At 38.2% G+C, this 27,922-nt stretch overlaps 1 protein-coding gene and 1 pseudogene across 1 annotated transcript; both read right to left on the minus strand.

Annotated features, from left to right (window-relative positions):
- Nucleotides 1-5,337: 5,337 nt before the first annotated feature.
- Nucleotides 5,338-13,031, minus strand: LOC136674112 (probable polypeptide N-acetylgalactosaminyltransferase 8). Its single transcript, XM_066649983.1, has 11 exons — nt 12,920-13,031; nt 11,669-11,954; nt 9,878-10,044; nt 9,112-9,295; nt 8,420-8,617; nt 8,022-8,136; nt 7,412-7,597; nt 6,657-6,794; nt 6,409-6,504; nt 6,111-6,278; nt 5,338-5,733 (listed from the first exon to the last, which is right to left on the minus strand). The coding sequence occupies exons 1-11, from the start codon at nt 13,029-13,031 to the stop codon at nt 5,599-5,601; spliced, it is 1,785 nt and encodes a 594-aa protein (XP_066506080.1). The 3' UTR covers nt 5,338-5,598.
- A 922-nt stretch (nt 13,032-13,953) lies between these two features.
- On the minus strand, nt 13,954-27,873 carry LOC136674114 (NADH dehydrogenase [ubiquinone] 1 alpha subcomplex subunit 9, mitochondrial-like; annotated as a pseudogene).
- Between the last annotated feature and the right edge of the window lie 49 nt (nt 27,874-27,922).

Here is a 27,922-nt window from a genome sequence, read left to right on the forward strand (position 1 = left end):
CACAATGAACTGACTGATAACTATGGATTGAATATTTTGTCTAAAGTTCTACAAAAGCAAAAATAAATCTGCAAGCATAAATACTAGAATCAAGAGCAGAAAGTCTATGTTGTGAATGCAAAACAGAAAAAAATATTTCAAAAGAATTTTTAAAAGATTCTTTGTTACCCCATTTTTATTCCAACTTTGCAGTTATTAGGGGTCCAGGCACAGAAGGTACTGGAGCCCTATTGTTTTTGTTTTGTTTTTTTCTTCTTTATCTCATATGAAATGCAATGGGCAGTCCAAACTGTTAGGGCTACAGACTTGGTCAACATCAAAAAATCAGCCCCATCAGCCTGATGGTGGTGCTATAGCAAACCCATAAGCTTTGCTTACTTAAATGTTGAGCTAATTTGCATAATATGCAAAACTTTTGAGCGCAAACCTGTCCTTGAATATTTTCCCAATATGGACGTTAATTTTGATACATTTCTTTGTTTGCATTCATTGCTTTCATTTTTTCCCTCCAGTAAAGTCTTTGCTTCTGGAATCTCTTTGCTTCTGCTTCATTTATTTGCTTTTGACTTTTGGAACACATTTCACACGTGGGAGGGTCCTACAACAAGGCATTCACATTGAATCTCCATTGGTCACTGATTTAGTGCTCTGAAACCAACTCTGGGACATAGGCGCAGCCACCCCACCAGTTTTCAAGCATTTTCAAACATGGTAGAATGAGCGTTTAATTTCATACACAGCGGGAGGTAAACTGAAATGTAGCATTAAAAACTTTTTACAAACATTATAATTAATGGCTAAATGATTTATAGATATTTCAGATGTTCATATTTCTTCATTATATCAGTGACTACTCTACATCCAATTCACTAGAATGCTTGTGTAGAGGGAAAAAAATATGAGATAATTATATATAAGATTAGAAAAACTTGCTAATATATATATATATATATATATATATATATATATATATATATATATATATAGCCTTTCAAAGATCTTCAAAGATCTCTTTTTGCAATCAGGTGTCACAAATGTCCACTTGTTTTAATCCTCTGTTATTCAGATAAGCAATTAATATTTAAACACACTAAAACATAAAAACTCATCAAATGTCAACAGGCTGACACAACTGAGCAGGTAACGGCTGTGACAGAAATGTTATGGAGAACTTTAATCCCTGAGTGAAAAGTCGTTCTGACATGTTATTATGAAAAAGCTGGTGGAGGGGGCGTGGCTAGTTCCTCAATTAGATGGTTCCTGTAACCAGCTACCAGTCTCCGACATCGACTGCGGGAGAGGTTTTCCCATTCCTCTATGCCAAATTCTTTCAGCTGTGTGATATTTGATGGGTTTCTTGAATGCACAGATCACCTCACAGCAGGTATGATCCTCTTAGTAGGATTAAAATCCTGGCTCTGATTTGGCCGTTCCAGAACTCCCCATTTCCTACTTTGAGCCATTACTTGTGAATTTACTGGAACATTTCAGGTCATGGTCATGTTGCATGGCCCACATTCACTTCAGCTTCACATTTTCCTCAAGCACCCTCTGATACAGTGAAGAATTCATAGTAGATTCTGTGAATTGGAGCGCTTGTCAGACCTCGCTGCATCAACGAAGCCCCCAAGAGCTACTTGTAGGTCCTGTTATGATATTTTGGGCTTGTTGGAGACTTCTTTATGCATCTTGTGGTCTTCTCTTGGACTGAACTTGTTAAAATGGCCTGGAATGGCTGATTTCTAATTGTTTTGAGATATTTTTACATCCCTTCCCAGGCTCATATATATATATATATATATATATATATATATATATATATATATATATATATATATATATATATATATATATGTATAAATATATATAAAACTTTCTTTCTGAAGGCCTCAGAGAGCTCTTTAGAGCTCAACATGGTGATACCACTCACTTCAACAGTCAAGTGCAAATCAGCTAATGTCTGAGGTTTTAATACAGCCTCCTCCATTGTCCTCGTTAACGATTGTCTAATTATTTGCAGCTGATGTGGTGCACATGATTTTAAATATAGACATTTTAAATAGTAATAAATGTGGGGGTGTCCTAACTTTTTATCACAAGAACTGTATATTTTTCAACTTATGTTTATAAGTAATTTCTTCATTTTTATTTGTTTATTTAAATAAGCTCCATCTCTCAGTTCTGTTCAAATGAAGCTCATATGTCCATATGTTTAAAATGTTCAAAAAGCCTTATAAATGCTAATTAACATCTAGAACCATATAATTTTAAACATTCTCCCATAGAGTCTATGACCCAAACAGTGAAATGCAAACTATGCAAACTATACTTTGGCATGCATATGCATTGTGCGGCATACATATGTTACGCCTCTATTAATTCTATGCAAATTCTCACAAGATGCACCACAAAAACAACCCTCGGCTATATTAATAAGATGAAAATACTCATAGTCTTTATGTGTTATTGTTGTATGTAGCATATGCCTGCAACAAGTGATCATACTTCTAGTGTCTGTATAAAACATATAACTTCTACATTAAGGAATTTAAGAAATTAGGATACTGTATAAAATCCAGTCTTTTTAATCACATAAATATAGCCAGGTATATAAATATATACAGGTACCGGCCTGCCAAGTCTGTCCAGCATCCTCCCCCGCCATCTGATCCAACTCACCACAAGGTGCTGATCAGTTGACAGCTCAGCGCCTCTCTTCACCTGAGTGTCTAGAACATATGGCCGCAGGTGCGATGATACGACTATAAAGTCGATCATCGAAACGCGGCCTAGGGTATCCTGATGCCAAGTGTACTTGGACTCGAACATGGTGTTCGTAATGGACATACTGTGACGAGCACAGAAATCCAATAGCTGAACACCACTCGGGTTCAGATCAGCGGGGCCGTTCCTCCCAATCACGCCCCTCCAGGCCTCACTGTCATTACCCACGTGAGCATTGAAGTCTCCCAGCAGAACAATGGAGTCCCCAGAGTGAGCGTTCTCCAGCACCCCCTCTAGGGTCCCCAAGAAGGCATGGTACTCTGAACTGCTTTTTGGTGCATAAGCACAAACAACAGTCAGAGCCCTTTCCTCAACCCGAAGGCGCAGGGAAATTACCTTCTCGTCCACTGGGGTAAACCCCAACGCACAGGCGCTAAGCCAGGGGGCTATGAGTAAGCCCACTCCTGCCTTACGCCTCTCACCCTGGGCAACTCCAGAGTGAAAGAGCATCCAGCCCCTCTCAAGGAGATTGGTTCCAGAGCCCATACTGTGTGTCGAGGTGAGCCCAACTATATCTAGCCGGTACCTCTCAACCTCGCGCACCAGCTCAGGCTCTTCCCCCCCCCAGAGAGGTTACGTTCCATGTTCCAAAAGCTAGTTTCAGTAACCGAGGATCAGAACGCCAGGGCCCCCGACCCCGGCTGCCACCCTATCCACAATGCACCAGACCCGGATTTCTACATCTCCCACAGGTGGTGGGCCCATGGGAGATCAATATAAGTATTTCTACATAAATGGCTGGTTCCCAGCAATGCGCTGTTCCTTTATGAAGTACATATCCTGGTTAATATAAAATAAATGTATTTGTGTTTACTAATGTTAAAAAATATAATATAGTAAATTCCTGCCATGATCAGACAGTTTTCTTGTGTAAATAAAATGTTTGAGTGTCATTCCAGTAGTGACGTTTTATATAAGGCTTAAGTTAAAAGCGCAGATAGCTTGAGTCCAGTTGTGTGAGAGAGCTGCCTATTGTAACATTATCAATATAACCTTTACAGATTCAGGTTCTATGATCCTGTTAAACCTTGTGGTTCTAATTCAAAAACGGTGGGACAAGTAACACTTTTACAGTTAGCTGTCTCCAGAATTTGGAGACATTTCCACCTTAAGTAATCAGAAACAACACAAACAAGTACACATTACCCACCTATGGAACAGGAATAGCTCTATAGAAAGGATTATCCTCATCTCATGGTTTTCAATGTTTGGATGTCTATAAGTTGCCAAAAAAAAAACCTCAAGATGCCTTACCTCTGTCATGAGCAGAGAGACAGTAAGCTTAGCATACTGGACCGAGATACTGTTTTTTTTTACCCATTTACTGACACCGGTACTTCATAAACACAGACCGATTGGCAAAATGACTGGATAGCAGCAAATGGTAAAGAAACATCCCCAGAATATAAATACATTTTTTATGTGTTCTGCCCATGTCAGGGTGGGACCCTTTGTGTGCTCCGGTTTCCTCCCACGATACAAAAACACACATCGGTAGGTGGATTGGGGCAGAACGGTGGCGCAGCAGATAGTGTCGTAGTCACACAGCTCCAGGGACCTGGAGGTTGTGTGTTCGATTCCTGCTCTGGGTGACTGTCTGTAAGGAGTGTGGTGTGTTCTCCCTGTGTCTGCGTGGGTTTCCTCCGGGTGACTGTCTGGTGTGTTCTCCCTGTGTCCACATGGGTTTCCTCCGGGTGATCTGGTTTCCTCCCACAGTCCAAAAACACATGTTGGTAGGTGGATTGGCGACTCAAAAGTGTCCGTAGGTGTGAGTGAATGTGTGTGTCTGTTACCCTGTGAAGGACTGGCACCCCCTCCAGGGTTTATTCCTGCCTTGCACCCAATGATTCCAAGTAGGCTCTGGACCCACCACCCTGAACTGGATAAGGGTTACAGACAGTAAATTAATGAAATATAAGTTTCTCTAAAATACTTTGGATTTTTTTTTTAAATAGTAACTACAACTGAACAGATGGGTAATGGAATGCCACATTTGATGATGAGCACTGCAGAAACTGCACTATATAACTTTTGGAGGCGAATAGGAACCCACTGTTCTTTCCCCTCCCTACCAATTTCAGTACAATGCTGTACAGGTTAACTGCACTAGGGGGAGCACCAGGAGCAGAAAAACAAATCTTATCTAACGTTCCTAAATGAGTAAAAACTATGTTCTGATGCAGAGAAAGCCACACTAAAACCCAATTTATGATTTTGTGTTGACTTAATGCAGAGCGTATGCCATAGCCTGCATACGTGTCTTATTCCATTGTGGCAGTTTATACTTGTGTTTGTGTCTGCGTCTCTCTGTTAGTTTGGAGTAATAGCTGATATAACAACATTTATTGTATTTAATCTTTGGCCATTTCTGCTGTGTTCATCCATGTCTGACTAATTAATGAATTAATGACTTAATTAAGTACAGATACTCAAGGTAAAAAATTACTTCAGTAAAAGTAGAAGTCCTTGTTGTAGATCTCCACTTGAGTAAAAGTACAAAAGTGTATATTTATATATTTATTAATATTTCATTATTAAGTGCACCAATTTGTATAACATTTTTCTGAATTTTAATAGAACTGTTTTACATTTTATTGAGTTTAGTCAATAGTGAGTTGTAACATACAGTGCATAGCAAGAATAGAACAAAATGAAGTAATAATAATGAAGATTTGTATATTCTACTAAACAGTAACTTATAGTTTTGTGTAGGAGTAACGTTGGCAATATCCTCCACTTCTGAAAATGAATGGATGTTAATTTTAGAAGCCACTGGTGCCAAGCTAGTAGCAGACATTTTATTCTGTCAGCTGGTTAAAAGTCTGTGATGACATTCTGTATCCTCCAATGTTGCCCACTGCATGTCTGAATGACAAGATGGTAATAAGAATCTTGTCCCTGGGCTATCTCCAGACATCGATTTGTGTGTTTGTTCCTTACTTCTTGACCCTGGAAGTAAAACATACAGACCCCTTTACACAACAGGCATTGTTATATCCAATAATTACTTTCATTAACTATTTGCCAGGATATTGTTTTTTCCAACACACACTTTTTGCCACAGATGTCCTGCCATGGTTAGCACATGACATTACTGTGATTCATGTATACTGTATAAACCATAGTCCCAGACCTCTGTTCATTTTTAAATAATGACTTTATAACTGGAACTAAATATGATACTATTCTATGCCACGTGAATGCAAATGCTTGCCAGCTTTTACGGGAGGGTGAGCTACAGATCTAGGAAAATAAAAGTAAACTGAATAAACATTTACATGGTTTAGGGCAGAGTACTTTGCAAAACCATTGTCAAAATTAAACACCTGTTTAAATTCCCAGTACATGTGGAATCCTTTCTGTGATGCTACTTTACAGTCATACAATCCAGGTACATGCCCTTCACCAGGATCCACAAGGCAACGGTTACTATTGTACTTGTGAGATTTAATGCCTCCAATATAAAACTCCCCACTCCTCCTGTAGTAACACATCTGTATAAAAAAAACAAAATCAGAAAATAAGCTGAAAGATAATGGAAGCATTGGAAGCTTTCACAATAACTTGCATTAATCTTCTATAAACTGTTGTATGAACACACGGTGGGAGAGTTGAAACACATACCTGAGGGCTATAGAAATGACACTGATACAGAATAGGAACACTTCCAGGAACAGGACCCTGATCAATGCAGTTATTTTCAGACAAGATATTCTGCATCTGCCAAATGGCAACACAGAACCAGATAAGACTTCAAGAGCAGTGACTAGTGGTTTATATTATTTACAGAAGAGTACCCTAGAGTTCCCTGCTGTATCCTGACTATTTACATGTCTGAAATGAAGGAAACAGAACATTTAAAAGTGGCTTACAGCACCATAGCTGACAAGGTCTTCCCAAGTATCCAACTGAGGATACACATTGTCCATGTACCACTTGAAAGGCTTACACTTTAACTTCTCCCTCAGATTCTTTCTCTCTGACACATCCCCTATATCAATTCCATGATCCTGAAGAGCAACAGATATAAATTATTTCTGCAACATGCTTTTGCTTCAGTATGAAACATTAATGTATCTAACCTTAAGAGATTTAGTCAATATGCTTTACCCATGAAGGAAAAAAAATGATGAATTTAGTAGATAGTGTTCATAAAGGGAACAAATATCTTTTTAATATTAACACTGTAATCTGATAAATGATATTATATGTAAGTATCATCTGTGATATCGTTTAAAGCCTTACACACTCCTTAAAAATAATCATCTGACAATGACTGTTTACCATCGGTTAGCATTTAGAATACTTGGAGTATATGCGGTCGTATATAAACATTTGTGCAACATATGTCCCAATAATACTTTGTTGACTTGTAACTGGAAAAAAATTCATTCCACAAATATCTGCTATTTGGTTTTGAATTTAATGTGATAAAATGTTCCTTGTGAGTAATTTATGGTACTTACTGTTTTTTCTATACCCTTAACTATAAGTTAATACTGAAGAATTTAAACTATGCACTAAAATGTAGCAAGAGCTGTCCAATTTTATTTATTTTCATCAACTGTATCATGTTATTGTTCCATCAAATTCTGAATGAAAATTCAATAACATTACTGTTACAAACCTTTAAGGGGAGGTTCCAGCTAATAAGAACATTATTTTTATATTCATCCATCCAGATTTCTGCCACCCTCAGGGCATTTCTTTTCAGTGGGATGCTCAGATCTAGTGCATAGGGTTTATGTGCCCTCTCTATGTGAGCAATCTTGGAGCAAGGGACAACTTCAATGCTACCACCACAGGTCCAGACCTAGAGAAAAGCAATAACCACATTTATCAAACTATCAGATTAATTAATTAATTTATTTATTATAATGCTTACAGTACCACCCACTATATGTCTCCTCCAATCACAAAAGTCATTGTTTCTTTTCAGGCTTCTGCTAACACAGAGCACCTGTACAGCTCCACATGCTTGGAGGAGAACACTAACTAAGTAAGCTAACGAATGTGTGAATTAGCTAATCTTGCCCTGAGTGGTGAAAATATAAAGGAAGTGGAGACAGGTCAATAAATAAAAATGAATGGGAAAGATCATAATTCTCAATATGAGAGAAGTTGTTCCCTTACTGCATAGAGAGAGAGGCCAGTTACACTTCCTGTGATTGTGCTGGGATAATCAGGCCTTGAATAATGTTAATATGGTGACCTTGCAGAATCCAGACCCCACTTACTCGTATTCCAAGCTCTACATTTTCGCCTCCGTAAATCTGCATTCCTTTGTCCAGCACTCCAATTTCTCCCAAGAATAACCGGTCAGCAACAAGGATCCCCATGACAGAGGGACTCCTGCAAACAATTACACAAATGTATTTACTTTTGTACTGAACAGGACTTTATCAAATACAAACAAAGTTTATACATATGTAATTTATAGTGGAGAATGCTTGCTCAGAGAGGGAAGTCAACATGACTCCAACAGAGTTACCCACAATTTGTTTTGGCTAACTGACAATGATTGATGTCAGGATAAAACAGCATCAGTTTGTTTTTAAACCATAACATTGTTTTATGCACTGCAAGTCTCAGGTATCAGCTTGTGTTTCATGCTCATCAGCCGAATGTCACTTACTTCCCTGGCTCTGTTTCATCTTGGTGCTTGTACCACTCTGGCCTGAAGGACTCATACATGCACCAGAGCTGCCAGTCAAAAGCATGAGCAGCTGGGCTATAGTTAACCACCTGGAGGTTGTCAAAATTCACTTTGTCAAATACTGGAGACAGCACCACTGTCCTGTCTTCTTTGATCCTAGCCAGGAGTGGTTCAGCCCTAAAACCACAAGGAGGAGAAAATGTATGAATATGGGGCTGATTAATTAAGGAAAATATCAGTAGACCAACATTGCAACTATCCTTCAAACTATGACCCTCCTTCCTATTAAATAAAATCGGTTGTTTTGTCTCAATCAAAATCTGGCCAAACAGTCCAATGCTGAATGTAGTGTGTCAAACTACCAGTCAGCTGTGTTATCATTAATACAACATACATCTATAGACATGTCAGGAGGCCCATGTCAACTTTCCCATTTCAAACTTAAGACCAGTCTGCTGATAATTTATGGTTTATTTAAACTTGTGGCACTTAGGACCTGAAAACTCAGCCTCTTTAAATTGCAGCTTAGTTATAAAGACTTAGATAAAATATGTTTTTAAAGAGGTTCCTCCTATGATTATGACAAAACCACATTAGGATTTGAAGCAACCATAAACACAACAGTGGATTACTGATTAAAATTTATTACAAAATGTAAGAATTATATTTACCATTGTTTATGCACCTCAATATGGGCATCAAAAATGGCCACCACATCCCCGACAGCTGCATCCCATCCTGAAATACGCGCTTGAGTCAGACCCAGACTCTCCTTGTGTCTCACTTTCTTAATCAAGTCAGGTGTCTCTTGATGAATTATCTCTATATATTCATCAAGATTCCCCTGGAGGTCATCTGGAAAAAAGACAAAAAAACAAAACCCAAAAAAAAAAAAAAAAAAAAAACTTCACAAAATCAAAAATAGATAATTAAAACAGACTGAACTATATTTCAGAACATTTTCAGCTCAGTGTAGAAATCCTTTTTTGTCTCAAAATAGTAATAAACCAATATTAATAATAAAATTAATCGTTTATTGTTTTTATATTTTATTCCCTAATGTGTAACTCACATGAGATGCAGACTAATATTGCTTTCAAGATTACAATAATTTGTTCCACGTGGAGATGGAAAGTCCACAATTATGTGATGCAGGCCACTAGGTGGCAGTATAAAGGCTTTTTCATACACAAGTGAATAAGAATCAACAAAGAAAATGATTAATGACTCCATTAAAATAGGTGTGTAATAAAATTAGCTGTTGGTTGGATATGTAGGATACATATTAGGATTGTGCTGAAGTTCAAGATAACACCCTTTATGAACTCAAGGGCAAGGCCACTGCAGTGTTAACTTTGCACACAGCAACACACATTCCTGATTCATACTGATTATGACCTAAAGACTTATAATAATACTTAAAGATTAGTTACAGACCATTGGTGCTGTGGTCATCCACCAGTACGATCTCCTTCAGCAGGTGAGCAGGAGTTTTGTCAATAATGCTGCGTATGGCTCTCTTTAAGATGGACAAAGCCTCGTCCAGGTAGATCAGAACCACACTGATTGTGGGGAGCTGCTTCGGGTAAACCTTAGTCGCACACCTGAGTGGTTAGAAATACAATTTCCCTAAAGCATCAGCTGGTCACATATTGGACAAAATAGGTATGTTTGATTGACTCTTTCCTGAGGGAGCATAGTTTTAGAGATGCCCACTGACCTGCATTTGTTTGTGTTTTCCTTGCTCCCAACACACTCAGTCCAACTAACCTTAGCTCATTAACATCCCCTTATTTTGTTAATAGGAAAAACACTAAAATGACCAGAGCAATGGGCCTCCAGGACCAAACGTGGGAAATATCTTAAGAATTTATTTTTTTTAATCCATAAAACATATGGGAAAGTGGCAAAATAAAATAATATATATAATTAAATGATGAGATATGTATTAATGTATGCAAATATATTACATATTAATTATATGAAGTATATTGTGTGCAGATATCACAACGTCTGGCCCTAATCAACACCACTTTAGTTATCTTGAAGAATTTGTTTCCCCCTACATTCAAGTATCTGCCCAAAACCTTCAAAATCTTTGAAACTTTCCTCCCACCAGTGGGTCCTGAGCCTACCAGGAAATTACTGGGCACAATGCAGGAACACACCCTGGAGAGGTCACACACACACACCAAACTGGCTGCGTCACTATTTGTTGTGCCACCATGCTGTCAAATCTTTTTTTTTTTTTTTTTTAATGTATTTTTCACCTTTCAAAGCAGCTTTACAGAGATCTGGGTCCAAGCCTCCTAAGAGCAAACAGGGGCAAGAATGGCAAGGAAAAAACTCCCTCAGCGCATGAGGAAGAAATTACATTTGTATTCATAATAATTCATTTATTTATAAGTACATTTATTTAGTGCCTTTCTAGACAGCCATTCAACACTCAATCAACACACACACACAAAGTCGCAGAGTATACTCTCAAACAAGAACAACTGTCCACCTGGAGGACTGGCACCTGCTCTGGGTGCTATTTATTAATTGTTTTCCTACCTGTAGATGGGCAATTACCCCAGACCCCCCAATTAAAGCGTAGCAGCCCTAATCATTAATCTAGGGTGATCAGACGTCCTCTTTTCCTCGGACATGTCCTCTTTTTTAGACTTAAAAAAACGTCCGGCCGGAATTTCACAAACGTCCGGGATATTGTTTTTCTAGAGCTTACATAGATTTTCGAGAAGTGTTTCGTTCACAAACTAGTCCCGCCCTCCCCTACTCCGTTTGGTTCGCTTGAGTGAGAAGGAGGCGTGGTGAAGTAGCCCAAAATCTTCTGATTGGACGGTCTGACTGTAGAGCTACCGTTATTGGTAGCTTCTCTGTAAACATTTAATTGGTCAGTCTGCACGTCAGTAGTCCTTGTTTACGTCAGGCAAAGCTCATGTACCTACCCTCATCTCGAGCAGCTATGCCGAAACGTAAATGTAAGTTCTCGGATGAATTAAAAAATAAATTGCCATGTTTTGTGTAGCAAATAAAGGTGTAAAGGACCTAAAAACACATATGAGTTCAGCTAAGCATCAAAACCCTTGCCTCTTCAATCAAATAATATCAAATCACTGGGACTGAGTGTTTAAGTTACATTTTAAACACTGACTTATGAAAAATCAATTGATTTATAATAATATAGATTTGTTTGAATACTTGTTGCTCTGTACTGACACTAACCTGGGGTTTCTGGTATCCGGCAGGCTTCTGTTGAGTGGAAGTCTGTCACTGAGGAAAACGTTATAACCGTATTGTACAAAAACCCGCTCTGCAACCCTCTGCTCTTCCTCTGAGAGGTCTTCTCCCCAATCAGAAAAAAGGAAAGAGTTCGGGAACAACTTCTTCGCTTTCTTCTTCTTTGGTTTTGGCTGCGGTTCCGGTTCCTTCACTTCTTTCAGTCCCTTTAGCTCGTTCTGTGGCTCTGCTGCAGGTTCCTCTCTAATCAGTCTGTGTTCCAGAGACTCCACTGAGGAGAACAGCACAATGAACTAGTGATAACTGACTGATAACAGCTCACTCGTAATGCAGTCGCATGCAACACATTTTCATTTCCACAATTCAACAATTACTATTTCGTGAAAATTAACTACTTCGCAGTTAATTTTATTTTCCACGTGTTTATTCAGCGAATAGTTCCCACATTGGGGATTTGTTGTCAAATTAACGACAGATATTTGCTCTAAGTATAGGATTAATTAATTAATTAATTGTTATTTATTTTTTTGTTTTGTTTTTTTACATTTCATATTTCACATTCACTCACCTCAATGTGATTAAAAATATTTTCTTATAATTCACGGATATATTAAAATACGTTTTATTAATTTTATATTTCCAATTTGACGTGAATAAATTCTTGTTACTTTTTGGATTTTTACTGATACCTCTTGGAAAGCCCTTATTTAGTGAACTTTTTTAAGTGTATTTTTAAACGCAGTCTTCAGTATCTATGACTGAATGATTGCTAATTCCCTGATAGTAAGGGGACAGCGGGCTCCACTGAGGGCAAAGTTGGAAGTCCACTGTTGTGTTTTTCACAGCGTTTTCTGGGTGGACCAGCATTGGTCTACAGTCAGTGGTGTGCCAGCCGTTGCTCGCTGTCTGGGTTCCAATGAATACATTTTAGATTTAAGCCTATTGTGGCCTATTTAACAATGACCACTTTAAATGCCCTCATACTGAGGCAGAAAACACTGGATGGAGTTCATTTGGGAATGTTATATACTTTTTTGTCAACCGCGACCCTGAACCGGATACGCGGTTAATGAATGAATCAAAATAATGTCAATCTGAGGAAAAATCGATTAAAAAACAAAAAAACAAAACAAAGATAACACGCTTGACGCCTAGTGTTAAACGACTAAAACCTTTTATATAACACAGTTCACTCCTACAGTGTGTGACCTCTAGACCAAGCACCTGAACACTCACCTATTTTATTAACACGTCCCTCAAGTCCCTCCAGTTTCTTTAAGACAGTTTCCTCTGCTGCTCTCTGGACACTGCTGCTGTCCTTGGGGTTCTGCTGGTTTCTGATGAACATGAGATAGGAAACTATGTACAAAAACAGGGCAAAAGTGCCCAGTAAACCCAGTCCTTTTATCACTCCACGAATCCTCATTTTTAATCACACTTAAACTCTAGATTTACAGCAATTATTCAAGTATGATCTTCCCCAGAACCTGAGATTATAATCCACACTCCTGAGCTCAAATATCAACTCCAGTCTGAACTGAACACAATGCTATTCAGATAAGATACAAGGGAGTGGTTGCCATTAAATGTACATGCAGATTTGTGCAGCAAACGTACACGTGTAAAAAGTATCCTGCCCACAAAAAAATACATTAAAACAGACTTGTTAAGCAAATAAAATATTGAACTCATGCAAGAAACAGAAATTACAACTGTCAAGAATAAGGCACTTAAGTCCTGCAGTTGTTTGTAGGCAAAATTCTTGAACTTTGAACCCATTACTATGACTATTCAGACCGATGAAATCTATTTACTCACCATTTTTATTTTGTAAGCCAGAGAATAAGATTAAAATGTAATAGGAATACTGTTGCTGGTAAAGCCTTGTGTGCCTAGTCACTCTCACACTTCCATACCATTTAAGTGCTCTCAGTTGTAAGTAGGCACTCTTATGAGAACATATCTGAATAATATGGTCATGTATATTACGTACCTGGCCACATGCAAAAAAGACCCATTGTAGACAGATGATTTAAATGCCTACATTTTCCATTATCCAACTGCTTAATCATTCAATTTACACAATGTCTTTATACTTAATAAAAAGTGTAACAGCAATATCAAGTATTGCAAACCAATAGTCAATTATCCTTAATTTAAAAATCTAGGTTTAAACTTAGGCTTAATCTGGGCGTCAGAAAATGGAGCATAGCATTTCCAAATAAGCATGGTCATTCAAATATTCAAGGACCAAGATGTAGAATGGACATTATTTTATTTATTTAATTCAGGTACAGAGTCATAGTAAAACAAGACAGCACAAAATGAGAAGGAGTCAGAGATCACACCCTAAATTACTTTTCAGATGTTGACTGTTTTGGCAGGTTTGGTCTCCCCCATCTCTGCTTCCAGGAAACGGAAATGGCGATGCAACACTTCGATGGCCTTCTGCTCCACAGAGGAAGGCGTGATTCCAAGATCCTCAAAGCCTGGGAGACCTGGATACTTCATGTCTGTTGTGTGAAACTGGCAGGGACAGAGGGGAAGACAATATTAAGCTGTTTTGATATTGAAAACCAGTTGTGAACATCTCAGGCTAGGCTGAGCTAGCTAGGCTGTGCCACAATAATTTATTTAGCTCTAGGGCAGATGAAGTTTGAAAACAAACAGTAGGGATTTTGAAACAAAATGCTCTTCGACCAATCAGGGACAGGTTTCTGATTGATGCTGACCCCATACTGGGTCAATCATAACTTTATGTTTATGGTGTCACAGAACAAATATTGCTTTTTCAGTAGAAAAATTAAAAATACACTACACAAGTATTAGGAATATAAAATTAATTATGCTCTAGCAACCAGAAATACAGTGGCATTGCAATAGGCTGCTGCTGCTATAGGTTACAAATCGGATTCCAAAAAAGTTGGGACACTAAAATTGTGAATAAAAACTGAATGCAATGATGTGGAGATGGCAAATGTCAATATTTTATTCGTAATAGAACATAGATGACAGATCAAAAGTTTAATCTGAGTAAATGTAACATTTTGAAGGAAAAATATGTTGATTCAAAATTTCACAGTGTCAACAAATCCCAAAAAGGTTGGGACAAGGCCATTTTTTACCACTGTGTGGCATCCCCCCTTCTTCTTACAACACTCAACAGACGTCTTGGGGACAGAGGAGACCAGTTTCTCAAGTTTAGAAATAGGAATGCTCTCCCATTCATGTCTAATACAGGCCTCTGACTGTTCAATCGTCTTGGGCCTTCTTTGTCGCACCTTCCTCTTTATGATGCGCCAAATGTTCTCTATAGGTGAAAGATCTGGACTGCAGGCTGGCCATTTCAGTACCTGGATTCTTCTCCTACGTAGCCATGATGTTGTGATTGCTGCAGAATGTGGTCTGGCATTATCTTGTTGAAAAATGCAGGGTCTTCCCTGAAAGAGATGACGTTTAGATGGGATCATATGTTGTTCTAGAACCTGAACATAGTTCTCTGCATTAATGGTGCCTTTCCAGACATGCAAGCTGCCCATGCCACAAGCACTCATGCAATCCCATACGATCAGTGATGCAGGCTTCTGATCGGAGCGTTGATAACAACTTGGGTTATCCTTGTCCTCTCTGGTCCGGATGACATGGTGTCCCAGTGTTCCATAAAGAACTTTAAATCGGGACTCATCTGACCACAGAACAGTATTCCATTTTGTCACACTCCATTTTAAAGGACCCCTGGCCCAGTGCAAACGTCTGAGTTTGTGGAGCTTGCTTAGAAATGGCTTCCTCTTTGCACTGTAGAGTTTCAGCTGGCAACGGCGGATGGCACGGTGGATTGTGTTCACTGACAATGCTTTCTGGAAGTATTCCTGAGACCATTCTGTTATTTCCTTGACAGTGGCATTCCTATTTGAGGTGCAGTGATGTTTAAGAGCCTGGAGATCCGGATCATCCAGTAGAGTTTTACGGCCTTGACCCTTACGCGATGTTATGCACGGTTGATGATGATAACTTATAAGCCTTTGCTATTTTATGCTGGGTAACACCATTCTGGTATTGCTGCACTATCTTTCTGCTCAACAATGATGGAATTGGTCCATCTTACCATCTTGGCTTCAGAGAGACACTGACACTCTGAGAAGCTCTTTTTATACCCAATCATGTTGATAATTGACCTAATTAGTGTTAATTGGTCTTCCAGCTGTTCATTATATGCTCAATTTCCTTTTTCCAGCCACTTATTGCTACTTGTCCCAACTTTTTTGGGATTTGTTGACACTGAAATTTTGAATCAACATATTTTTCTTTTAAAATGTTACATTTACTCAGATTAAACTTTTGATCTGTCATCCATGTTCTATTACGAATAAAATATTGACATTTGCCATCTAAACTGTAATTAATATTCCAAGTATCAAAATACAGAAACAATCTGATTTGGGTTTTGGATTTAAATAAAAAAAACACCATAGATATTAACAAAACTATGTACAAAAGACATGTATACAGAAATGCAGCAGTTTGTCAAATGCCAATGCATACCAGAAAATGTGCCTAAGGATTCACACTTAATGTATTTAATTTATCATGGTTGTATGCTGTGTGTACATACCCGGTCGACTTTGTCACGAGTTGTCCAGGGCTCAAAGGGGTTAATCTCAAAGAACCTGCCAATGAGACTAAAACCAGAAAACAAAGTTTACTATCTTCTTACAATGAATACTCCATCTGCATATATAGGTCTACATAACAATATGTGATAATGCTTACTGATATAATGGGCGTGGCATAGGGTAGGACACAAAAGGCCTGTAGGCCACAGCGTACATGTACTCCACCAGGTCATGCAGCAGATATCGGTTGGGCCTGACAGGTGGTGAATAACACTCCATTTAAACAATGCTTAATGCTTTGTTTAAATAATATATAACAGCTATTTGATCTGAAGGTATCAGGAACAGAATTAATACAAAAACGGAATGCATTATTTCCTTTACATTATGTGCTTTGAATCAACTTTCCTTGGGTAGAATATTTTAAATAAGACTGCCAACCACATTAGTGTTCAGCATATTTTGTGTTTATACTTATTCACATAAAACAGTTTTTTGTCAATAACATCAATATTTCTTCTAAATGAATTCCACACAGGTTTGAAAAGAGAACTAAATCTAACCCAAACATTAAGGTTGATAGTACATTCAATTGCAGACATTAAAAGAAAAGTATTATATTACAAAAGGTGGTCATTTCTTACCCAGCTAATGCATGTCTTTCCATTAGAATCAGGATCTTTGATGGCATTGACAATGGCCTTAGCCACATCCACCACCTACAGACAGGGGGAGGGGAGCCATGAGTGCACAAACAAAGGAATGAGCTTAACATTAACAAGGCATGCTGTCAGAAACTCTACCAATAAGAGGGCCTGTGTCAATAAGCAGAAGTACTTTATTAGCTAGCCCAAAGCATCATGGCAACCTGTTCTGTTTACCTAACCTACTTCAGGGCAGTTAAAAATCCTTATTCTTTTTTGGAAACATAGGCCTCTCGCATATTATGTTATGCCGTCAAAAACTGCACACTTTAATGTGTACAGTGATTAAATCCCAGCTTGAATTAACACTCTTGTTAACTGCTCCCTTCGAGTAAGTTTACTGCAACTGCACACTTTTTTCTGTGCTTTTCTTCATCTCAAAATGGTCACACTCAATAAATCATTACATCTATACAGATAGCAAATTACTCACATGACATGGTTGTTTGACTGTTTTCTTGCCCATTGCTATAAGCGGCACAGCCTTGCCAAACCAGCGCATGTCTACACACAGAACAGTAGAAAAAGTTAATGCACTGTAAGGCAATGGAAACATGTACCCTTATAGACAATAAAGCACAAAATTAAATCTGCTGGAGGACGCAAATAAGCTTATGTGCTTGTGGACAATAAAACAAACTTAACAGTCCCATTTTAGATATGTATAATGTTTAGAACTAGACACATGCTCGCAAAGTGGTTGAAAAAATGATCCTCTCTTCCAAAGAACTCAGATGGCTTCATGATTATGGCATCTGGGAATTAATCTCTCACAGCTCTCTCTCCAACAACATGCCAGGACACAACACATTTTACTGAGTAAAAAGCCTTTTTATTTTCTACAATTTAGTGCTTTCTATAATCAGTTTAAGGTAATGTGATTATTATTATTACTTTTTTTTAATATATAAAATGGTGGACGAAACAACGTGCCTCATTTCTCAGATATTTCGAGGGACTACGAACAAACACATCTTCAAACTTGTAGTTTCTAGAGATTTAAAAAAAAAAAAAAAAAAAAAAGAGAGATCTTAAGAGATTGTCTTGCAACTACTGATATCCATTATTATTATAATATCAACTCAGCAATTCTGAGGTCCCACATACCTGGTCTCCCACTCTCTTCCCACTAGATTGATCACGACATTGGAGTAAGAAATCACTCTTTTGATTCCTTATCCCTTGGGTCCCATTCCTGAAAAAAGAGCACAATTCTCTCTAAGAGTTGCAAGAAAACCTCTATTCTAATGCCACTAAGTTGGAAGCACAGTAAAAGTGTTTAAAGAAAGCCTGAAAGTGAGAAAAAAAGTATACCATATAGATAATCTGGCCAAGATCTGCCATGGGTCTGATACACATTAGATCATACTGGATGCACCGGTGAGGGACCACTATCTGAGATCCAATTTGACCTGAAGAAATAATTCACACTGAAGCTGTGTCTAAAACTGTGCCCTATTCACTATATAGTGCGCTATTTTGGGGTTCCGCCATTTTGTAGTAGTGTCCGAAAACAAAGTGGACAAGTTTTAGTGCACTCTAACAATCCCACAATGCACTGCAAAAAGTAGTGTACAACCCAGGTACACTAGCAGTTATCAGATTACCCATAATCCACTGCATTGTTTGATGAAAACTTGCATGACGTAGTGTTTGAAATCATTCACTACCCTCCTGCAATCAGTTCCCTATAATAGTGAACTCTATCATGAATAATATAGGAAATTCGGACACAGGGAGTGATAAATCAAAGTGCAACAAATCGCATCACAACAGACCATGTGAGAATGCTCTCTTTGCTTATTGGTCAGTCCTGTATGGGGCGAGAGCAAGAAAGTTCAAAAGCACACCTGGCTACGGGAGCTGTTTAGCTCAAACTTGAGCAATTCACTTGATATTTGCATCGGATCGAGGACAGATTCTCACACATTCTCACCACAAACAAACTGCTCCAGAGTTCGTTTGGGACTGGACAGAGGCCACCTGCTCTCAAGGATCTTGGTGCGGTTGTTTTGGTGTGCATTTGAGTGTTATTACTGCATTCACATATGCACAAATGAATCGCACCAAACATGTAAACGAACCAGAGCTCGATTTAGCCAGACTACAAAGTGCAGGTGTGAAAACGCCCTAAATAACCAGCTTAGAATATCTTAATTCCACCATACAAAGCTCCTTAAATTTCAAAGAAAAATAATCTGGTACCAAAAAGCAGGATACACAGTGGTTTATACATCTTCATGCTGAAAACAACTGACCATTTCAGACAATAACCAACCAATATGATTTACTATCAATGTACATCCTTATTTCAACAACATCATCATCATCATCAAGGACAGCACAACAGTGTTTGAATGATTTTGTGTTTAAAAATAAAACAAATACTGTACTCAATTATTTTAGCACTTTTATATAAGTCCCACTCTAGTAATCCACCCTCTGCCACTCGCCTGAAGCTCAAGATTTGAATGAATGACTTACGTTTATGATATCAGCAAATGCTCTTCTAAGGCATTAATTAGTTATTTCGATTTTGTTAGTTCTCCTACTGTATAAACAACACCAAAAAGATATGCTAACAAAATTAAACACTATTTACACTGGAGAGATTCTTCAATGTTATGATCTTCCAATGAACTTGCGTGAAATTAAGCAAAAAAATATCAAGGCAAAACATGAAATTGTTTCATTTTTAAAATGAACTTAACCTCACACAATGAACTTCTAGTTAATTCTCCGTTCCACCTTAAATTGTGCAGGCGCCAGAATATAATAGCGTCAACATTTAATGTGGAACGGAATATTAGAAGAAAGCGAATAGCAAACTAAGTTTGTCTCAGTTCACTGGTTTTGAATGGAATATAAATAAGATTAATATGTGTGAAGGCATATTTTGTAATAGCAGCCAGTAAATATCCCCGCGCCAGAACTGAGCAGAGAACTCGACCAGGGTCACACTGCATTTTAAAGGACAAATAAGCCCTACAATGAACGACAAATCTCGTATTTAGCGGACGGCATTACATCATAAAGCGTCCTGGTTTCAGAATACAGTCCCAGTTTTACAGTGAGAAATATGTGTTTGTGTTAATACTCACTGGAAATCCTGGGAAGGACATTCGCATGACGACCACAGCCACCATGACTCCGGCCTACAGCGACTACGGAGGGTCAAACTCACATTGCGTCCCACTGAAACAATACCTTTTAGTACTATTAAATAGCCCATATCTGAAATTGGCGACTGAACTTTTGAGTCAAGGCAAAAGTATATATAATTAATAAATAAATATATATACTAAGAATAAAGACAATACATAGATCAAAGTCGGATTAATTCTGAGAAAAAAAAAGAATAAAAAAAGTCAGAGTCATGGTTTGTCAGGTCTTGCATGGTTGTTAGTGGTCCCATATTTTCTGTAAATCGCAATAATTTTTTTAAACTTGAGATCAGGAAACTCTTGGATTTTCTTTTTTCACGGTGCTCTCCTCATGCAAATAAACAATAATCTCAGGTGCATCTCCTGAAAAATTGCATGACTTGGCCATTTTAATAAAGGCAGCGTGTCCCTCTCTGACTTTACCCTGCACTGTAACTTACAAGAACCGTAATCTTACATTTTATGGTGATTCCACAATTCTTTTATTTGGGACAAAACCTTTGGTAAAGTGGGGTAAGATAAGCCAGTGAGTAAATTGACTAATGCAACTGTGCACTTTTATTACCATATGACACACATCTTGGGACAATCTATAATTTCTGTCAGACTGAAAAGTGCAAGCACATACCACCAACTTTATAGGTCCATTGATGATGTGTTTCATTTCATAGCTTAATTATGAAAGGCTGGTTAACCTTCACATTGTGCTAAGGTTTTGTTAAAATAATGAATGGAAAATGACTCGGATTAAATCCTGTCCTCACTTAAATATTGAGGTCATTCTGTCATCTGACAGTAACTTATTTTTTGGCAAAATTTAAAATAATAAATGTACTGTATTGTTGTGTAACTAAAGGCAGGTAACAGAGCCAGCTCATTTACAAAGTGGGTGTGGAATACTTCCAGAAAGCATTGTCAGTGAACACAATCCACCGTGCCATCCGCCGTTGCCAGCTGAAACTCTACAGTGCAAAGAGTAAGCCATTTCTAAGCAAGCTCCACAAGCTCAGACGTTTGCACCGGGCCAGGGGTCTTTTAAAATGGAGTGTGGCAAAATGGAAGACTGTTCTGTGGTCAGATGAGTCCCGATTTGAAGTTCTTTATGGAACACTGGGACGCCATGTCATCCGGACCAGAGAGGACAAGGATAACCCAAGTTGTTATCAACGCTCCGTTCAGAAGCCTGCATCACTGATCGTATGGGGTTGCATGAGTGCTTGTGGCATGGGCAGCTTGCATGTCTGGAAAGGCACCATTAATGCAGAGAACTATGTTCAGGTTCTAGAACAACATATGATCCCATCTAAACGTCATCTCTTTCAGGGAAGACCCTGCATTTTTCAACAAGATAATGCCAGACCACATTCTGCAGCAATCACAACATCATGGCTACGTAGGAGAAGAATCCAGGTACTGAAATGGCCAGCCTGCAGTCCAGATCTTTCACCTATAGAGAACATTTGGTGCATCATATAGAGGAAGGTGCGACAAAGAAGGCCCAAGACGATTGAACAGTTAGAGGCCTGTATTAGACATAAATGGGAGAGCATTCCTATTTCTAAACTTGAGAAACTGGTCTCCTCTGTCCCCAGACGTCTGAGTGTTGTAAGGAGAAGGGGGGATGCAACACAGTGATAAAAAATGACGTTGTCCCAACCTTTTTGGGATTTGTTGACGCCATGAAATTTTGAAACAACATATTTTCCCTTAAAATGATACATTCTCTCAGTTTAAACTTTTGATCTGTGATTTGTGTTCTATTCTAAATATAATATTAGATGTTTAGTGTCCCAACTTTTTTGGAATCCGGTTTGTATAATGCATCAAACCCAGATAATGACAGTTTTGGGGCAGAGATCTAGATTAATCCATTATATATCAGTTGCACTTCAGTTGACGCACAAAAATACAATATCAAATGATTGCAGACAAAGGAAATTTGCAAATAAAACATTAAGGATTACTGTCAACACTCTTACATGGGAATGATTATTTTTACAGTGTTATGGCCCTTTAGGTAAAGGTTCTTCCTGTCTATACAATGTCATTTTTATTTAAGGTATTACTGATTTAAATGCTTCAAAACAATGTAAGATGTACTTCTTTATTATGTTATACATATTTCAACACTTATGCAAGTATTAAAAATAGGCATATAGGCAGCCTTTAAATAAAGTTTTACCTATTACCTTATTACCACCACTCATTATCTACACTGTCATCCTCATCACTGCAATCATGCCACTTCTGTATAAACACAATCGATAGAGTTAACAATCGCTAACAATCGGTTACTTTATAGATACGTTCAGGTCAACTATTACTTTATATTCTCCCTGTGTAGCAGCCTTCTCCCAGTATAAGACAATATTGACTCACCTCATAAAGGGAATGGTAAATGAACATTAAATCAATGAGCAGAATCAGTACAAAGAGCCTAAAGTAAACACCCAATTAACATAACTGTGAGAAACTATAAGAAATAATCTCTTTGGCTCAGTCTCATTACACTACCCTGGCTAGTAGTGATTCCATCTTGTAGCAAAACAAAACCTTAAAAAAAAGCAGAAAATGCTTGCAAAAACATAAAACACTGTTTGAAACCATCCAGATGTATTGCACATTACAATTGCTTTGGTATTCAACTGGAACTCTATTAAAAAGGTAGTGTAAAAATGTCCTATAAAGCATGACTACTTCAGAAGAAGAGCTGTAGGAACTATAGTCATTCATATACTAGAGTAATACTGTGTAACGGAGGGACACTGGATGTTTAGTATTTATAAGACAGAAGAAGAGAGGAGCTGCAGCAGTCACCTTTTAAAGAATAACACAAGAACCAAAAAGCTAGAAATGTTCTTATATTGACCTGAAGAGCTAAAATATTTAGGGTCCATTTCCTAGACAGGGATCAAGCCTAGTCTTAGAAATGAGATTTTCCTTTGAAAAGGCTGTCGGGACCAATTATCAAGTCAGTTTTTTTTTTACATAATCTAAAAATATCTTTTGGTCTTTACATACTATGAGTAATTACTGATTTATTAGTGCCCCATTGCTAGACTCTTTAAGGAGAGTCAAGTACCTTTCGCCCCCGACGTGGAAAAGGAATTTGACTGACACCAAAAGGACCAATCACAGATCTGCTATTTTGGCATAGCGCAGGGGTCGGCAACCCGTGGCTATTTGATCCCTCTGATGCGGCTCAGCTTTTGAAAATAATTAATTAATATTTAATTAAAATGTGTTTTATTTTAGTTCGTTCATTTTCAAAATGTAATTCTATGAAGATTATGGCAATCTTGTAACATCTAAAATATTTAATATTTTAATATTTTGTCGCTCTTAATACACGTCACAACTTCCAATGTGCGACACCCGCCAGTGTGCGCTTTCTTGAACATTTTGACAGCTGACTGCACGGCCCCAGTAAAAGGATGACGGCACGCAAAGTGAGGACAGCATTTTTGTTTGCTGCCAGTGGATAATTTAAGTTCGGCGTTTTTTTTCCCATTACTACAAGGACTCAAATAGACATTGAGTATTTTACTTAACCGTCAACACAACGTCTTTTTTTCGGATTTAAAAATGTTTTGTTGCATGCAGAAATGTTATTTCATTTTTCTGCAGTCGTTCATTAATTTAATAAATGTAACACAGTATAGTTTGTTTATATATAGCACAAAGGCAAAAAAAAAAACCCCTGTTATATGCAGTGTTATTTCATGTAAAAATTTCAAAAGGGTTTTGTGGCTCCCAGAGTTTTCTTTACTGTGTGAAACGGGTCCAAATGGCTCTTTGAGTGGTAAAGGTTGCCGACCCCTGGCATAGCGTATAGAAGGAGACAGGGAGCCAATCAAACTTCGACGGACAGAATCCTGACAGTGAGGCCAACTTAACACACTGAAAGTATCAAACTTTCTGTCAACATGTGGGTTAGTGTTAGGACAGAATACTGATGTATGGACTTATAGAAATGGTCTAAAATAACTTCCCTTAAATTTTTTTCCCCCCCTTTCCATTCATATCTCCGTTTTTGTTCCAGCAGCATGGCGTTAATCCCTGCCTGGGAAACACACTCAGAGTCTATGGTATTGACTTTACAATACTGACATCCAAAAAAAAAATGGAATGGAATAAGAAAACCTGAACACAAGTCACAGGTAAGAAATAAAAGCCAATGCTGACGTTTGATCTTACAGACACAGCAAAATAAGGACAAATCTGAGTGATGCAGATTTCAAGTTCTTATTCTCCACCCTGCATCACACAAACACACCTTAAGACTTCATCAGAGCCTCAGGTCAGACACAGGACCAACTTCCTGAACTGTGTGACATCATGTTAAATGATAGGGGGCACTCCGTGGACCTCCAGTCCCTCAGAGTCTGTGCTCGATTGGGACTGAGACTGAGGTTTGATGACAATTTCCACAGAGCGCTCTCCACTGCCCGGGTTGCTGTAGTGGTTGTAGGGGTTGGTTGTCTGGAATGCTGTCCGGTTTGCTGTCTTTACTCTCTTTACTGGACACATTCTGATCCACTCCTTTGCAGGTCTCCTCCTCAGCGGACGCTCTGATTGGCCGCAGACGCTCAGACGTCTCTATCTTGTCATCTTTTACCGAGTTGTCCTTCTTCACTCTTTCATCTGGAGAATAAAACAAGAAAAGATTTGATAATTGTTGATATGTGGAATTGTGGATGCAATTTCAAAGCATGCTGCACCTAGGTCACTGAAAGTACCGTCAAATGCCATGCCATCAGATCCTTACAGACTTGTGCCAATAGCTACTGTAAAAAAAAAGCATTCTCAGCAGAGTTGAAGCTGTTACTGGAACAAAGGGGGAAAACTCCCTACGGATTCAGAAGTATTTCAGTAGAAATATCGGATGAGTTGATATCCACAAACATTTGGCCATGCAGTGTATAGCTGTTATTCTGACAATCAAGGAGGAGAACATACCAAAAAATAACCTTCTTCTGGATGCCGTCTGAATAAAGTCATTTGAAGGCATTCCCAGCACCTACAATTCGACAGCAGAAAAACAAACACATGGTTAAATTCATAGGGATTTAGGAACTCCTTCAACCAATTTCTCTGAGAGTGTAATTAAATCCTTTTGTTTAAAATATAAACAAAGTAATTTGTTTCAAATGTTTGGTGTGAAATGCTTCGTTTTGAAACAGATGTGAAATGTTCCCTTGGAGTAACTGAGCCAAATTATTCACAGGAACCCGAGGTCTGAAGACAAGATTCTGGCATTATTTTATAAAAATAATCACAAATAGTACATCATATCACCACCTAAAACTCTTGAGTTCTTAAGGGGGTCTACAACTTATCATTTTACATCATACCACATTGGGTGGCAGTTAAACAGACATTCGGAAAAATTGTAGAAAACCCTTTTAAAGAAACAAATTTTCCAGTGTCAAAAGACAGTGAATAAAAATGTATTTTCCATAATTCATTCATGTGAAATACTGTGTTGTGTTATTAAAAAAGTTGGCAGTATAGAAAAAAAAAGAAAGAAGTCAACTCACTACAACAGTGGAAAGTAAATTATGAACAGACAAGATATTCAAGAGACAAAAGAACACCATTAAATTACTCAATAGAGAAAGAAAATTATATTGATGATAATGAAAAAAATTAATGTACACATCCATAGTTTCAGGTGCTGCACATCTTGTATCTTCACAGCATAGACAATTGCCTTCAGATGACCCCAAAGATAAAAGTCTAAGGCGGTCAGATCTGGAGACCTTGGGGGCCATTCAATTGGCCCATGACGACCAATCCACTTTCCAGGAAACTGTTCATCTAGGAATGCTCGGACCTGACACCCCACTTCAGTGCATAAAGAGGGAAACACATCATCATGTAGCAATTTCACATAACCAGTAGCCTTAAGGTTTCCATTGATAAAGAATGGCCCCACTATCTTTGTACCTCATATACCACACCATACCATCAAGATGTGCAGCACCTGAAACTACGGATACTGGAAGCCTGTGCTAGCATTTCTCCTGCGGTGTTTCTATCAGTGTGTGAAGAGTGGGAGAAGAGGGTTGCATTGACAATCCAACACAATGGGTAGCAATTTGAACACATTTTATAAGCGGTCAGAAACTTGTAAATATCTCATGAAAGAATAAGGTTACGTTAAAACCAAACCGTTGTTTTTATTGTGAAATTCCCAATAAGCTTCATATGTCACATGACCCATTTTCCCATTGAAAAAACAGTTGGATCTAAAATGGCCGACTTCAAAATGGCCACCATGGTCACCACCCATCTTGAAAAGTTTCCCCCCTCCCATATACTAATGTGCCACAAACAGGAAGTTAATATCACCAACCATACAAATGGCCCACCCTGTACATTCATATATATATAAACATATTAAAAAACTAAAATTTCACATCATAGGAGTGAAAAAGGAACAGAATTAACCTCCATGATGCAGGCGATCTGCTCAACCCCACTCTCTCCAGGGAACAGTGGGTAACCCGTGTAGAGCTCAGCCAGGATACAACCCAGACTCCACATGTCTATGGCCATGCTGTATGGATGACCCAGAATCACCTCCAGAGAGCGGTAGAAACGACTCTGGATGTAGGTGTACAATAATGGAGAGAGAAAAAAAGAAAGCCACGAGCAGGCCCTAATTATGTAAGTCAAAATACAAAGCCAAGAAAAGAATAAGTGAAGACAGAGATTAGGGCTGTTGTCTCTGCAAGCAGAATAAATTAGTTATTTAGGGTCTCAGCCACTAGGGGCCGGTGTATTCTACATAGGTCAAGAGAGAGAAAGAGACGAAAATGTAATTTACCTCTCTGCTGTTCATAGCAGCTTGACCCAAAGTCAACCACCTTGATATTCCCCTGACCTCGCTGAGACAGCAAAATGTTCTCCTTTAAAGCAAAGCAAAAGGTATTAAACACATGGTAGAGACTGGTTTTTGCATTTAGTATCAGGCCTCGAGGTACACAGCCAATTAATTAGTCAAAATACATCATTCATTCATTCATTCATTATTTCATCATCATCATCATCTTCTTTTCCGCTTTTCCATTTCAGGGTCGCGGTGGGTCCAGAGCTTACCTGGAATCATTGGACACAAGGTGGGAATACACCCTGAAGGGGGCAGTCAAAATACAGAGGAAGTTAATCATAATAACAACTTAGCATCTAATAATTATGACTTATTTTTGCTTAGTATTTTATTATAATAACATAGATTCTCATAGTAATTAATTCCCCAACAATAATGAGCTCGCACACAATTGCAGATCATGATTATAAGTTGCTAAATGATTAACATGAGACACTAAGTTACATTAACGGGATGCTTTTTCATTCATATGAATTAATAAATAGCTTTATTATTATTATTATTATTATTATTATTATTATTTTGTTTTCAGAACCAGGCTTCCATAGCTCTGTACTCTTCACACCTTAAAACCCCACATTCACAGTTCATGCTCCAGCCTGAGTGGGTGAGGGAGGAGACGATTTACTGGTTTGAGGTCACAGTGGATGATCTTCTCTCTGTGGAGCATCTGCAGGCACTTGAGCAGAGAGTGAGTGAAGCGGCGGATCAGCGCCAGACTAAAGCCCTGGAAGCTATTCTTCTTGATCAGTTCATACAGGTTTGCTCTGAAGTAGAAATGGAGAAGGGGGTGGATGAGAGGGTGTTCATTCATGTATTGCCACCTAACAGAAGCATGACATACTGTATCTTTTCTACATTTT

Source organism: Hoplias malabaricus, chromosome 17, assembly GCF_029633855.1.
Source record: "Hoplias malabaricus isolate fHopMal1 chromosome 17, fHopMal1.hap1, whole genome shotgun sequence".
NCBI lineage: Eukaryota > Metazoa > Chordata > Actinopteri > Characiformes > Erythrinidae > Hoplias > Hoplias malabaricus.